This window comes from Varanus komodoensis, unplaced genomic scaffold, assembly GCF_004798865.1.
Source record: "Varanus komodoensis strain SLA01 unplaced genomic scaffold, ASM479886v1 scaffold211, whole genome shotgun sequence".
NCBI lineage: Eukaryota > Metazoa > Chordata > Lepidosauria > Squamata > Varanidae > Varanus > Varanus komodoensis.
In genome coordinates, this window is record NW_025335591.1 from 86,157 (window position 1) to 100,896 (window position 14,740).

Below are 14,740 nucleotides of genomic sequence, written 5' to 3' on the forward strand. Positions count from 1 at the left end.
GTCGTTGAGGTTCGATTGGTGAGGGTGTTCAAAGATAGGCTGGACATGCACATGGTGGGCATGTCGTGAGTGAAGCCGGCTGCAGCCAGAGGTCAGCCCATATGGCCCGGGAGACACCTTCTACTCACTCTGTTTCTATGTTTATAAATAAATGCATCCCTGAGTTCAGTGTTAAGAAACCACAACACAATGTGCATAACAGTCCCAATTGTCGTAGCCACTCTTCAAAAGGAAGCTGCTCCAGTCCCTCATGATCTTTGTAGCCCTTCTCTCTACTTTTTCCAACTCCATAAAGTCCTTTTTCAGATAAGGTGACCAGAACTGAACACAATATTCCATGTGTGGTTGCACCAAGAATTGGTATTAGTAAAGTAAGATCCTTGCCAATTTCCATTTTACTTGCACCTCCAGAGGAAGGAAAATAACCATTTTCTGAAACACACTCAGAAAATAAATGTGCTTTTCTGTAAGCATCAGAGGATTTTTCTCCTCCATATGGCCCCACCTCAAGGAATCACAGAATCACAGAATATGTGGGTCGGAAGGGGCCCAGAATGGCATCCAGCCAAATGCCCAGCTAGGGCAGGACGCCAGTTACATGATCCCTGTCAGATGACTATCCAGCTGCTTCTTGAAAAACTCCAGTGTGGGAGAGCCCACAACATCAGCACCCCCTCTTGCTGTTTGTTGGAACTGCAGCCAGCACATCTGCCCAGCTGATGGCCCCCCTGCTTAAAATTGGGTTTCCGCTCTGGAGCACCGCCTGGGACAGCCCACCTGACCCGGCAGAAAGGCGGGGCATCCTTAATGCACCACACGTGCCTCCGCTGTCTTCCGCAGCCCCACATCTGTCTCAACAGGGACAAGCCAGCTGTGCTTCTTCCTGGAAACTGATGACACTACAGAAGAGAGGATTTTCATTGGTGTTTCTGCACCCTCACAGCAACTTGGAAAAATTGCGTTGTTCTTCTCCCACCCCGCAGAAAGAACCACAAGTTTCCCTTCTGCGCCTGGAAGCCTATTTCTGCTTGTGATTGTTGTGGGTCAGAGGCGGCAGCGGTCATGGGGCCCGCGTGGGTTCTTGCAGTGATTCTGGGAGTGCTGCTGGAGCTACCTCTGGTCCCTGGCACTGAGGGAGGGCAGAAGCCCCCAGGTGAGGAGAGGGAGGGGGCAGGAGGGACCCATTCTCCCAGAGGGGTGTCAAAGCCGCTTCCCCTGACAATGAGGCCCTGATGGGAGGCGGCTGCCCACTTCGGGGCGCACAAATGAAAGAGTCACTTCCCAACCCTGTCAAGCCCTTGATCTCTCCTCCCCATGCCCCTGCAGCACCGGACAGGCCTCCCCCAGCCCTGGGACCAGCCCTGGGTGTGACAGCTTGGCCCTGCCTGCATTCTGTCACTTGTACATTTGCGCACTGCAAGTGCAAGGAAAAGGCAGTCGATTCAGTTCCAGGGGTTGCTGTCGATCTGGTCAGGTTTTCCTCGCTGGCTGCAGGCGCCGGGAGGTGGGGAAGCTCCTTGCTCTGAAGACAATCGGCTGGAGAGTGCCTGCTGGGACATGCTGCTGCCCGCTTTCAACCCCTGAAGGACTGGAAACTTACATCTTTAATAGTGCAGCATGGTGCCAGATCGGCTGGCGCAATCCAGGCCCCGCCAAGCGGCTGCATGTACCTCAGAGCTGCCCTTGTGGTGGTGGTGGGGGGGCTCTCACCTTCTGCTGCGGAGGGGGCTACTGGGTGCCCCACGATCTGCAACTGACACCACCTCCCTTCTCCTCACCTTCTCCTTTCTGTCCCCCACACAGCCCCACGGCAGTTCCTGGCCCAGTGGACCTACGAGTGCCGCTTCTCCAACGCGATGGGGCAGGAGCAGGTGCACTTTTTTGACAGATACATCTATGACCGGCAGGAGATCGTGCATTTCGACAGCACCCTGGGCAGGTACGAGGCCGTCACGCCACTGGGGGAGCCCGCGGCCAATTACTGGAACAGCCAGAAGGAGCTGGTGCACTACAAGAGGAGTGAGGTGGATCGCTTCTGTCGACACAACTTCCAGATCCTGGGAACACTTGCCCATGCTCGGCGTGGTGAGTCTAGGAGTGTCCCGTATGGGGCAGGCAGGCAAGTGGGGCCAGAGCAGCAGAGAAGAGCAGTCTTTCCAAGCACTGAAGGCATGTGACTGGGTGCCCAGGCCCCATTCCAGCCCCTCCATCACAGAATGATGGAAATGGAAGGAGTCCCAAAGACCCTCAGGTCCTCTTACAGGACATCCAGTCACACCATCCCACTCAGACAGCTGTCCAGTTTCTTTTCAAATGCCTCCAGTGTGGAGGATCCCAGCACCTCTCCAGGCAGCTGGTTCCACTGTCATATTGCTCTGACAGAGAGGAAGCTTTTCCTGATGTCCTGCCTGAATCTGGGTTCCCACAACTTGAATTGATCATTCCGTGTCCTATAGTCTGACATCAGCAAGAAGAGATCTTGACACAGACTTTGAGGTACTTCTAGAGGGATCTCATATCCCCCCTCAGTCTTTCCTTCTCAAGGCTGAACATGCCCAGTTACCTCAGTGTCCCCTCACAGAGCAGTGTTTCCAAACCCTGGATCATTTTGTTGTCCTCCTCTGGACCCTTTCTAAATTACCTGCATCTTTCTTCAACCTTGGTGACGAGAACTGGACGCAAGATTCCAGTGAGATATGACTCGTGAAGAGTATAGAGGAACTACTACTTCTCATGAATTAGAGTACTATAGAGTGCTATCATGTCCCCCCCCCCCACTTAGTCTTCTCTTCTCAGCCCTCCTTGCCATGGGGAATGGGGGCTGCAAAAAGATCCCCCTTGAGAAAATTTGCCCCATCTCATAACCCCTTCGAGCCCCTCCCCTCCTTCAGTCCCTTTATGCAAGCCCATTTAACTCAGTGGGAGGCCATGGGGGTGGCAGTGGGGGATATGAACAAGCCCCCACCTAGTTCAGAGCAGCCCCTTCGTGACTTGAATGCTGCCAAGGCCTGTGCAAAGCTCATGCCCAGAGGAGCACTGAAACATGCGCGTTTGAAGGCATGCATTTGCCTCTTCCTCAGATCCAGGCACGTGTGGGGGCGGGCACTCATCATTCTTAGGGGTGGGACATGGAGCAACATTGTGAGCTGGGCTTCTCCTTCCAGCAGAAATTGTCTCACCAGCATTTCTTTGCCAAATGTCTTCATTTTACACACAAGTCTCTGAGCAGGCACAAAGTGAAATTGTGAACCCACTCAGGCATTCTTCACCCAGAGCTCTCTTTATGAACCCTTCTGCATCTATCCATGCAGGGAGGAGTTCTCCCCCTCAGAGACCCCAACTGGGCCACACTACGACTGCGATGATGAACATGACCAGAGCTGGCTGGAGCCGAGGGTCAGACTAGATGGCCCAGGAGACCCCTTCTGACTCACTCAATTGCTATGTTTCTATGTCCACCTCCTCAGGAGGTGGGAGTTCCCCATCCAAATCACTAAATCTCCTCCTTTGAGATTCTGCTCTTCCCCATATATGTCTATATCCACTAATGAGCAGAGAAATCATATCATGCCTGGGTGGCAGGGAGGAGAGGACAAGATTTTGTGGTGAAGCAATCCCACATCCATTGTCCTGCTCACTAAGGCCAAGGAAGGTGGGTACCCAGGTCCTTGGGTTGCAGCTGGAAATGGGGCCATTCCATTCCAAATGTTCCAAATGGGGGCATTTTTTTGTTTACTGGTGAGAATTGACTCCGTTGGAGTTATGCAAAGCGGGGAGGCCAAGATGGCAGTCCAGATGACCAAGGGCCCTCTCCCTGCCTCCCTCTGGGCCCATTTTTCTAGTGAGTGGGGAGCAAAAACAACATTTCCAACTTAGACGCGATCCAAACAGCCTGGCTGACTTGTTTTTAACATCAGCTACCAAGAATGCTTTGTGACGCTGCTCCTTTCTCTGTGTGGTGCTAGTGTTAACTCTTTCATCTTCCCAAATTTAAAACCATGTTTTGAACTGCTTGAGTTGGCATTTCATAATGAGGAAGTGCATTTCACTGTTTCTCAGCTACAATTCCAATTCCGCTAAATCTTCTCATAATCTGTGACACAAGAGCCATGTCCATGAGGAAGGCCAGATGGCATGGTTGGCCATGGGGACAACTTTGTGATGCCCCAGAGGGATGCTGGGCTGGCTGAGGAGAAAGGAAAGTGCTGGCCTGGTCTATCCTAGAAATACCCCTCCTCTTCCCCATCCCTCTCCACTCTTCCCTCCGCTCTTGCACTCCTCTCATATCTCACCCCTCCTCCCCCCAAGTCCAGCCCACGGTCACCATCTCCCCCACCAAGGACGACCCCCTCTCCCCCCACACCCTGCTGCTCTGCACTGCGGCCAGCTTCTACCCCCAGGAGATCGAGATCCGCTGGCTGAAGAACGGGCGACGGGCGACGGAGGGGGTCTTCTACGGGGAGGAGCTGCACAATGGGGACTGGACGTACCAGACCCAGGTGATGCTGGAGGACACCCCCCAGCGGGGAGACATCTATGCCTGCCAGGTGGAGCACTCCAGCCTGGAGACACTCCTCACCGTGCAGTGGGGTACGGCCCTCCTCCCTCCCTTCCCTCTGCGGGGGCACTCCTGGAAGCTGGGTGGATATTCCCCATCCCTGAGCTGGGCCAGGGGCAGGGCAGCTGCACTCTTCCCAGTGGAGTCCCCTTATCAGGGGGTCCATCCTGAGAGGCTGTCTTCAGCTGGATTGCATTGGTGATGAGCACCCATACAAGAATGCTTTTTCTTTGGAATTACCCCATGTGGGGCAGGGGTGGGGGTGTGCTGTGCTTTGGTCCTCTTCATGGACTTCCCTGAAGGGTCTCTGGCTGGATTTGGGGGAGGCAGGGAGGGTCCACTCTGGAGGCAACTCAGTCTGAGGGTTTGGCTCTGCGGGGAGCAGTAGGAGCCATGGGGTGGCTGAGGGACTCCTGGAGGAGAAATTGGAAGCTCCCCCTCATCCACCACCAGTCCAGAGCTGCTGCAGGAATCCCACTGGGTTCCCAGAATATTTCAGTCTCTCACCGCCAATTCTATGTCTCCACTCTGGACTCCCTTGCCCTCCTTCCCAGTGTGGTGCTTCAGATGCACATGGAAGGGCTGGAAACATGAACTCAGCCATGCAGCCACTGCAGACTGGAATGGACTCTCTCAACCCCCAAAAGGCTAGCAGTGTGGCTGAAAAAGACCCCTCATGTGTAGCTCATGGAATGGGCCCTCCTGCCAATCCGTGGGGCTGAAAGGCCAAGCCTGGCCCTGATCTGGCTCTCACGTGAGTCTCCCTTCCACTTTCCTCAGAGCCACGGACATCAGAGTCTGCCAGGAGGAAAGTGTGGATGGGGATCGTGGGGGCCCTGCTGGGCCTGGTCTTCGTGACTGTGGGGCTCACCTGCTACCTGAGGAGCAAGAAAGGTAAGGGGGCACTGGAGGGCACCTGAGGAACTTGTGGGGACAGGTCCAGGGAAAGAGATGTATTTCCAGTCCCCTTTCCTCTGAAGATGCTGGTGGGATTCAACCTGTATGCCAAGGGAAAATTCTTTTCCATTGAATTCCATTTCCAAAGCCTTTCACATTCAAAGGTAACACTCCTATACTTTTAGGCACATCAAATTAGGAACTTGTGTCCTTGTTGGTCGTTCATGAATTGGAGCCATTTCTATGGAAGGGGCGCTCTTAACTCCAAAAGGTGGACCCTCCCCAAATCTACAGCAGGACATGCATGGAGCCTGCACAGGTTCCCATGGGCATCAAGGGACACAGGATGGGGGCCCCAGATTAAGTGCCCTCCATATCCCAGAAGACCAGAAGGCCTCCATGAGGGGCTTGGCTAGAAATCCTCCCTCCAAACAGGTGTCCCTCTCAGCCCAGCAGCTTTCCTGGGAAGGCAGTTTGTATTTTGCAGAAATGGGGAATTTGGGCTGAGCCAAGGAAAGTCTTCAGCAGCTTTTGCTTTGAGGAGCTGCTTTGGTCCTCAGGAAGCAGCCCCTCCTTCCATGTATTAAACTCTCTTTCTCTCTCTAGCTCTCTCTCTAGCATCTCCTGTCCAGCAACCTGAAGGTCCGGCCCCTCCCCACCTTCTCCCCAGTTGCTTGTCCCCAGTTCTGCTCTGCCTTTCTGAAGAGTCTTAAAAAGATACTTTCTGAAGATACATAACCCAACCATATGACATGCCTGCTAAAAAAGGGCAAATCCTATACCGGAATTCATTAATAGAAGTATCACTTCCAAACATGAGAAATAATAGTTCCTTTCTACTCAGCACTAGCCAGAGCACATCAAAAATTCTGTGTCCACTTCTGGGCACCAAAATTTGAGGAAGATGCAGAAAAATTAGAAAGGGTCCGGTGGAGGATAACAAAAATGATTCAGGGTTTGGAAACACTGCCCTATGAGGAGAGACTGAGAGAACTGGGCGTCTTCAGCCTTGAAAAGAGAAGACTGAGGGGGGACATGAGATCCTTCTAGAAGTCCCTCAAAGAATGCCAAAAAGAGGAAGGTCAAGATTTCATCTTGCCAATGTCAGAGTCTAGGACATGAAGGAATCAATTCATCTTGCGACAACCCAGATTCAGGCTGGACATCAGGAGAAGTTTCCTCACTTTCAAATCAATACAGCAGTGTAACCAGCTGCCTGGAAAGACAGTGGGTTCTCCCACATTGGAGGCTTTCAAAAGATATGAGGCCACTCTCTGAGTGGGATTGTGTAACTTGGTGACCTGCAACAGCAGCAGGTTGAATCCAATTGCCTTCATGGCCCCTTCCAACCCCAATGTTCTATCATTCTATGAGTCCTTAAAAAAGAAAAAGGTGCCATATTGTCCCAATACATGAATAAAATCACTTCTGTTTCTAATCTGTTTTCTGAACGAGCGCTTACATCCGTATATGCCCGACCACCCCTTGAGATCTGCGGGAGAGTCCCTTCTCCGGGAACCCTCCATGAAAGAAATTAGGAGAGTAAGTACTCGGAGGAGGGCTTTCTCTGCGGTGGCACCCAACCTATGGAATTCAATCCCCAAAGAGGTCCGCCTGGCACCATCGTTACTGGTTTTTCGGCGCCAGGTAAAGACCTTTTTATTTAAACATCATTTTAATTGTTAAAACATATGATCTGGCCAGGGCAACTTCTTCTTCCTTCTCTTTTCTCCTCCTATATTCTTTATTTACTTATTTTATACTGTTAATTTTAATTTTATATTATTGTATCTCAGTGTATTTTTTGTATTTTTGTATTTAAGTGGTAATTTATTATGTTCTATTGTATTTGAATGTATCTTATTGTGTTGTAAGCCACCCCGAGGCTTCGGCAAGCGGCAGCATAGAAATGTTATAATAATAATAATAATAATAATAATAATAATAATAATCATCTCTGTTTGTAGCATTTCACATTGAGAGGGTCTGCAGACTCATCACAAAAATTTGCTGGCTTGCAAAGAGACTTGGAAGGGCCCAGGTGCAGGATGAGACCTAGCAGGGCCTCCCGCACCCACATCTACTTTCCTCAGCCCAAGAACCCATGTGCCTCCAGAGTGCTCCCAAGGAGGGTCATATTCATGTAACTGGTGGACATTTTCTGTGTTGGCCCCCAGTTGTGGAATGCCTGACCCCGAGGGAGGGGCTGGGGCCAGCTGTCCAGCACCACCTTGGCATGCCCAAGGTCCCACCTGAGCACCAGGAAATGCCTTTTCTTTTCCTGGTTTAGTTTTTTTACTCTTTTTTTATTCATTGCCACTTTGGTTTTGCTGCATTACAGCTTTGCTCTTCCATTTCCCCTTCTGGACCTGATCCAGGCTCCAAGCAGGAAGATTCCCCATGAAAACAGAGGCTGCATCCTGTTACGAAAAGGAAACAAACAGGCAACGCCAATAAAGGAGGCCTCCAATTCCCAGCATGCTCTAGCAAGTCCTGCTGGCCGGGGAATACTGGGATTGGGGGTGCAACCCCTCTCAGCTCCTCCCGGAGTCTTGTGGATCTTATTTGGGTCCAGGCATGCATAGGGGAGCCCCATAACCCAGCAGGGCTGGATGTGGCTTCCCACAGGCTCACAGGATGGCAGAGCTGGACGGGATCAGAACTCACTTGGACAATGCCCTGCTCAGTACCCCAAGTTGAACCATCCCTCTCAGGTCCAGCTGCACCTTGGAAGCCTCCTGTGGGAGAGCCCTAAACCTCCCTGGGTCCTTCATTCCATTTCTGTACTGCCCTCGCAGTCCAGAAGTACTTCCTGATCTGTAGCCAGAATCTGCTTCCTGCAACTGGAGCCCCTCAGTCCATATCCTGCACTTGGGGATGATGGAGAAAGATCCTGGCCTTCCTCCCTTCCCTCTTCTCTTCTCCAGGCTAAACATGCCCAGCTCTTCCTGTGTTTCCTTGCAGGGTTTCATTTCCAGCCCAGGATCATCTTCAGTGCCCTCCCCTGACCCTCCCCAGCTTGTTTGCATCCCTCCCCTACTCTTGGTGCCCAGAAGTGGCCACAGGGCTCCAGCTGAGCCCCACCCCCCAGTGCTGGTGGCACGTATCCCTGCACCCTTTGCTGCTGTTGTTCATTCCCAGGGTGCACTGGTACTGTCTACCATGCCTGTCTCTTTATGATTGGTCAGCATATAGAGGATGCATGACAAGACGGTCTCCTTCATTTGCTGTTCCTTCTACTGGACTCTATGGTAGTCACATAAAAACTCTGTGTCCAGGTTCAGATGACCAAATAAGCCCTGGCAAAGCCCGACATCCACACCACACGCCCTTGTTCCTCCCCTAGTTCCTGGAAAAGCAAAAGTGTTGAGCAGCAGGTCAAGGCCATGGATCAGCCACCTCAAGAGACCACCCTGTGGCAGGAACCTCCGTGGCTTCCCTTTCTCTGTGAACCCAGCCCCAGAGTCCGGCCCCCTTGGTGAAAGAGGCTCTGCATCCATCCCAGGAAGACCCACTGAGGATGCAGTCTGGGGAGCAGCCCTACAGGAAGAGTAGATGAAAAAGGTGGAGGGGACATGGATCCCCCACCCCAGCCAGCCTTCCATCCCACAGAGACCCCACTCTCAGATCATGAGGCTTCTGGCCATCTCATACCTGATCTTTTTGACTGTGGCCCTTCCCTACTCCCTAATTCCCCCACCCCCCATGACCTGCATCTCAGCCATCCTGGCAAGAGGAGGAAGTCAGGGGGGTCCTGATTAATCTCCCCACCCCGCTGCCTGCCACATAGATACAGAGCTTCCACTGACTCCCTTTGAATTCAAACCTAATCATCTAGGATTGCCAAAGTCCAGCTCCCTCTGCCTGGAGACTGATGATGCTGCACAAGAGAAAACTCTCATTGGTGCTTTTCTACACCCCCTCAGGGCTTTGTCCTGTCTCCCATCCCCTCACTCTGCTGCTGCTAAATAAAAGAAAAAGTTTCCCTTCTGAACCTGAAGCGGATGTCCTTCATCCACCTGTGGGGCAGCAGCAGCCATGGGGTCTGCGTGGATTCTCCCAGTGATGCTGAACAAAGCCCCGAGGATGGCCTGTCCTTGGCAACCCCGAATTCCAGGCTGCAGTGCCCTTCGCAGAGTCTCTCCGTCTCTCGCTGGTCTTCTTTGGCTCTTTCTGTTTCTCCTCTGTTGCTCTGAGGGTGAAACTTTGGGTCTGTGGTGGGGGGAAAGGGACAAGAGGGATTTGGGAAGCGGGGAGGGAGGACTGGGTGGAGAAGAGTGGTGGGACCCCCGGAACTTGTTCTCCACCATTCTATCCTTGCACGGGGACTCCGAGAAGCTAGTCCCCAACAGGGCTTGGGGTGCTTTTCCAGGGAGGGGGGTGAATTGGCTGCTCCCTAGATGCTTTGAAGGGGAGGGAAGGAGGGACAGGATGTAGGGAGGGGACAGAACTGCAGGTGGCAGTTCAACAGGGGGAGCTCTCCTCCTCTCTGCTCTCCATGCTGGACAAGCTGCTGCTGCTGAAGGCAGAGGAACCCCCATCCCACAAAGAACTCGGTGTCCGCAGCAATCAGGTGTGAGAGTGGGGAATGTTTGCCTCAGTGTCATGTGATCCAAGTGGATTAGGCAAGAATCGTTCCAACATCCATGATGTCAAGCAGAAGTCCAACTGGGACACAAGATGCTTAGCATTAAGCAGGCCTGACCTGTCTGCCTGGCATTGCACAGTGGGTGTTACTGTTCAACAGATCCGGAGGGAAGCCCATTGGGAAGGCTGGTGGAAAGGCACAAAGAGAAGAAATTTTCACTTGTTGGGTCAGCTGCTGTGTGTGTGTAAGGAGGGGGAGTTCATGCAGACCAGCACTCCCGGTCTCCTCCCCTGGGAAACTCACAAGAAGTGCATGAGAGCTACAGCACCCCTGTTCCCTTCCAGGTGCTATGTATGGCACACTGAGGGTTGCCCAGAGCCATGAGGACTAGCAGCCTGGCATAGTGTTCTCCTGCATGAATTTGTCCCATCCCCATTTCATGCCCCCTCTGCCTCTTGAGGAGGTGAATCCCACAGTTAACCCTCCCTCCTTTGATCCGTCCTGAATTCTCCGATCAGCTTCGTGGGATGGCTACTTTGAGGGAGGCTGTGAGGTTCAGTGACTACAGCGCAAGGCTGGGATTCTGGTGATCCAGGTTCCCATTCTGACCCGAGCACGGAGCTCCCTACCTGACTCGGCAGCAGCCTCTGCCTCTCAACTCAACCTACATTGCAGGGTTGTTGAAGACAGATTGGGGAGGGCAGAAGTCTGTGTGCGTCAGGGGTGGATGTTTTGGCTCCCTGTGGCAAGGACAGCTTTATGATTGGCTGCCAGGTGGATGGGGAAGAGGGCACAGGCCTTTTTCTGCAAGTGCTTGGCCCAGGAGGAACCAGTGAATGTGCCCATGAGGAGTCTGGTCTGGGCTACACCACCCCCCTTAAAGCCTGGGTAGGGGGTCCCTCTTCCACCTGTAGCACCGGGGCAGTTCCTGGCCCAGGAGAAGTTGGAGTGCCACTTCTCCAAGGTGATGGGGCAGGAGCAGGTGTGCTTCCTGCAGAGGCACTTCTACTACCGGCAGGAGACCAACTACTTTGACAGTGATCTGGACAAGTTTGTGGCCGTGACACCGCTGGGGGAGCATGATGTCGAGCTCTGGAACAGCCAGAAGGAGAGGCTGGAGTACAGACGGGAAGCCGTGGACACTTTCTGCTGGCACAACTACGGCGTGGCTGCCACCGGGCGCATGGTGGGCAGGAGAGGTGAGTCTTTTCGGGGGAGGCCCTTCCCCATCCCCACCTGTCCTGCCTCAGCCCCTCCTTCCAGTCCCCAAACAATCCCCCATGCAATGCTGGCCCTGGGAGGATCACTGCTACTATTAAGCAGTGATCCTTGGGCAATTTTGTTTTTTGTTAACACCTGAATACAAAGGAATATTTCTGGACCCATTTCAGTCCGGCTTCAGACCTAGGTATGGTACTGAATCTGCCTTGGTCGCCCTGTATGACGACCTGTGCAGGGAGAAGGACAGGGGGAGTGCATCCCTGTTGGTTCTCCTGGACCTCTCAGCAGCTTTTGATACCATTGACCATGGTATCCTTCTGGAGAGGCTAGTGGGATTGGGAGTAGGAGGTACTGCTTTGCAGTGGTTCTGCTCCTATCTCAACGGCCGATTCCAGAAGGTGGTGCTGGGGGACTATGGCTCTGCGCCATGGCAGTTATGCCATGGAGTACCGCAGGGGTCCATTTTGTCCCCTTTGTTATTCAACATCTACATGAAACCACTGGGAGAGGTCATAAGGAGGTGTGGGCTGTGGAGTCATCAGTACGCTGATGATAGCCAGCTCTACCTCTCATTCGCAACCAATCCAGGTGAGGCAGTAGCTGTACTGAACCAGTGCCTGGCTGAGGTAATGGACTGGATGAGGGCCAATAAACTGAAGCTCAATCCAGATGAGATGGAGGTCTTGTTGGTAGGCAGATCAGGCTTCGGGGTGGGGGACTTCAACCTTGTCCTGAATGGGGTTGCACTCCCTTAAGGGGTTGCACTCCCTCCTTGCACTCCTTAAGGACAGGGTCTGCAGCTTGGGAGTGCTCCTAGATCCAGAGTTAACTTGGAAGCTCAAGTGACAGCGGTGGCAAAGAATGCTTTCTTTCAGCTTCGGCTGATCCATCAGCTGTGTCCTTACTTGGAGAAAGACTGCCTGGCGACAGTGACACATGCATTGGTTACTTCCCGATTAGACTTCTGTAACGCTCTCTACGTGGGGCTGCCCTTGAAAAGGTTCCGGATACTTCAGATGGCGCAAAATAGAGCTGCCAGGTTGCTGACGGTGACTGGGCGTTGTGCTCACAGAACTCCAGTACTCCATCAGCTTCAATGGCTCCCCATTGAAGTCTGGGCCCAATTCAAGGTGCTGCTTATCACCTATGAAGCCCTTAATGGCTTGGGACCTGGTTACCTAAAGGAGCGCTTACGTCCATATATTCCCTCCCGCCCCTTGAGATCAGCGGCAGAGGCCCTTCTCCGGGAACCCTCCATGAAGGAAATTAGGCGGATGAGTACCCAAAGGAGGGCTTTCTCTGTGGTGGCGCCCAACTTATGGAATGCGCTCCCCAAAGAGGTCCGCCTGGCACCATCGTTATTTGCTTTTTGGCGCCAGGCCAAGACCTTTTTATTTAAATGTTATTTTAATTGTTAACTTTATTGATTTTAATAATTTCTCACCAGAATGTCTCCAATATTTTATGTAATTGTATCATTTATATTTAGTTATGTTTGGAAGCCGCCCCAAGGCTTATGCGAATGGGGCAGCATATAAGTTCTCCTAATTAATTAATTAATATTTTGAAATAGAATGAAGCATTTTGGTAATATCTAAAATTTTACTATTTCAAGCTTGCCTGACACAAATAAATTGAATCTGGGCCCTTTCTTAATGTTTCCCTTTACACAAATATAAAGTATCAAAGGTCTGTAATAGGCATTCTTTGAATTTCTTATTGTTTTCTACAGACATATTTATACAGAATGCTTTACATTTCTCATAATTCATTTTCATCTCTGTAGCCCTTGAATGTTTCCAATATTTGTATTAGAGGTTCTAATTCAGGGATCCTCAAACTTTTCCTCCAAGGGGCCAGTTGACAGATGCCAGTGCTGTGCATGGGCTGGAAAGGTGGTGCTGGCGGGGCGCACAGGTGCATCAAGGTGAGGTGAGGCACCGGCAGGAGCAGGCAGGTGCCATCAGGTAGGTGCGCAAGGCAGTGGCTTGCTCTCTTGAAGATTGTTTTCTCCAAGTGAGTCCAAAACAACCTCCGTGCAAGCAAGTCATCACTTCCCCACATACGGGGCAAGGCAGGTGCCGGGCAGGCAGCAAGTCCAAAACCTCTGAGGTGGGCTGGATAAATGGCCATGGTGGGCCACATTCGTCCCACGGGCCAAAATTTGAGGACCCATGCTCTAATGTTTTAATAGGGTTTCTAAAAAAGGAAGCCCATCATCCGCACATCAATTCATGTTCTGTTGCTTAGCTTTTATTCTTATTAGTGTTTTCTCTGAGCCCAGCTGCCAGTGGTTCTTAGAGAAAGTCAAATATCAATGCTCATAATTGATTGCCCTTCCTGAATTTTTCAGAATCCATACCATTAATGGTTACTACTGAATATGCACCTCCATATAATTTATTTTATAAGTGTAATAAGCATCACACCCATATTCATCACTGTCATGAGTTCAAATATGTATTGCCATTCCATATGATCAGACGCTTTAAGCACATCAGATTTATTTTTATTTATTTATTAAAATATTTTTAATTAAGATTAAAGTACAGTGGTACCTCAGCTCATGAACACCTCAGTTCATGGCCAGATTGGGTCATGAACAGAAATTGCAGAAAATTTTTTCCTCAGCTCATGAACTCCGCATCTGGTGAAGATCACGATTGCACCCATCTTCCCTGCACAGATGTGATTACGGTCATTTTCGGGGGGGGGGGGGAGATGGCAGCGATCGTGCTCAGGGCAGTGATGGCTGAAATCACGCCTGTCTTCCCTGCACAAGCGTGACCATGATCACACCCCATCTCCCCCAGCGCACTTGCAATCGTGCCCATCTTCCCCCCGCCCCGAGCACGCCCACGATCATGCTCGTCTTCCCTGTGATTAAAAACAATATTTACAGAACAGATTGACCTCATTTACATTGAACCTTATGGGAAAATTTGACTTGGCTCATGACCAATTTGGGTCATGACCAGAGTCCTGGAATGGATTAAGTTTACGAGCCAAGGTACCACTGTGCATCGTAACACTGAAAGAAAAAACCCCACACAAAATACAAAAAACCCAACAACCCATATATAAAAAAGCAAACACAACCTGTGCATCCTGCCACTGGGACCGAGGCTATTTATACCTTCATTTCTCCTTTCTTCTTTGCTTCTAGCTTTCACTTTCTGCCCATTCAGGAATACCCCCTTCCATCCAAACCTGCATTTATTGAATCAACCAAAGGTTTAATACCCTTCCTTTTTATTAGTACTCATTCAAGAAACAAAATCCATAGATCATTAAAATCATCAGTCTTTTTCACCCTAATCCCACTTCAACTTCGCATTAGCAGCTATATTCCAAATTTCTTTCTACCATTCAATGAAGATCCCATTTCTCCTTGCTATTCTTTGCTATTATCATTTTTGCTGATGATACCAAATTAATTATTAATTTTTTGATATTTTATTTCCATTTCTTTTTGT

At 51.1% G+C, this 14,740-nt stretch overlaps 2 protein-coding genes across 2 annotated transcripts; both read left to right on the forward strand.

Moving 5' to 3' along the window:
• The first annotated feature begins 1,062 nt into the window (after nucleotides 1-1,062).
• On the forward strand, nucleotides 1,063-6,168 carry LOC123023888 (H-2 class II histocompatibility antigen, E-S beta chain-like). Its single transcript, XM_044431022.1, has 5 exons — nucleotides 1,063-1,153; nucleotides 1,804-2,085; nucleotides 4,309-4,590; nucleotides 5,339-5,452; nucleotides 6,062-6,168. The coding sequence occupies exons 1-5, from the start codon at nucleotides 1,063-1,065 to the stop codon at nucleotides 6,166-6,168; spliced, it is 876 nt and encodes a 291-aa protein (XP_044286957.1).
• Nucleotides 6,169-8,092: 1,924 nt separating this feature from the next.
• On the forward strand, nucleotides 8,093-13,645 carry LOC123023889 (HLA class II histocompatibility antigen, DR beta 5 chain-like). The gene is made up of 4 exons (XM_044431023.1): nucleotides 8,093-8,141; nucleotides 10,958-11,242; nucleotides 12,337-12,394; nucleotides 13,618-13,645. The coding sequence occupies exons 1-4, from the start codon at nucleotides 8,093-8,095 to the stop codon at nucleotides 13,643-13,645; spliced, it is 420 nt and encodes a 139-aa protein (XP_044286958.1).
• Nucleotides 13,646-14,740: the final 1,095 nt, after the last annotated feature.

Excerpts from the sequence above, each read along its gene's own strand:
- LOC123023888 (XM_044431022.1), top strand. The coding sequence starts at position 1,063 with ATGGGGCCCGCGTGGGTTCTTGCAGTGATTCTGGGAGTGCTGCTGGAG. Across the intron at positions 2,086-4,308 it reads ACTTGCCCATGCTCGGCGTG|TCCAGCCCACGGTCACCATC; the intron begins GTGAGTCTAGGA and ends CCTCCCCCCAAG. Across the intron at positions 5,453-6,061 it reads CTACCTGAGGAGCAAGAAAG|CTCTCTCTCTAGCATCTCCT; the intron begins GTAAGGGGGCAC and ends TTCTCTCTCTAG.
- LOC123023889 (XM_044431023.1), top strand. The coding sequence starts at position 8,093 with ATGGCAGAGCTGGACGGGATCAGAACTCACTTGGACAATGCCCTGCTC. Across the intron at positions 8,142-10,957 it reads CTTGGACAATGCCCTGCTCA|CACCGGGGCAGTTCCTGGCC; the intron begins GTACCCCAAGTT and ends TTCCACCTGTAG. Across the intron at positions 11,243-12,336 it reads GCGCATGGTGGGCAGGAGAG|AACTCCAGTACTCCATCAGC; the intron begins GTGAGTCTTTTC and ends TTGTGCTCACAG.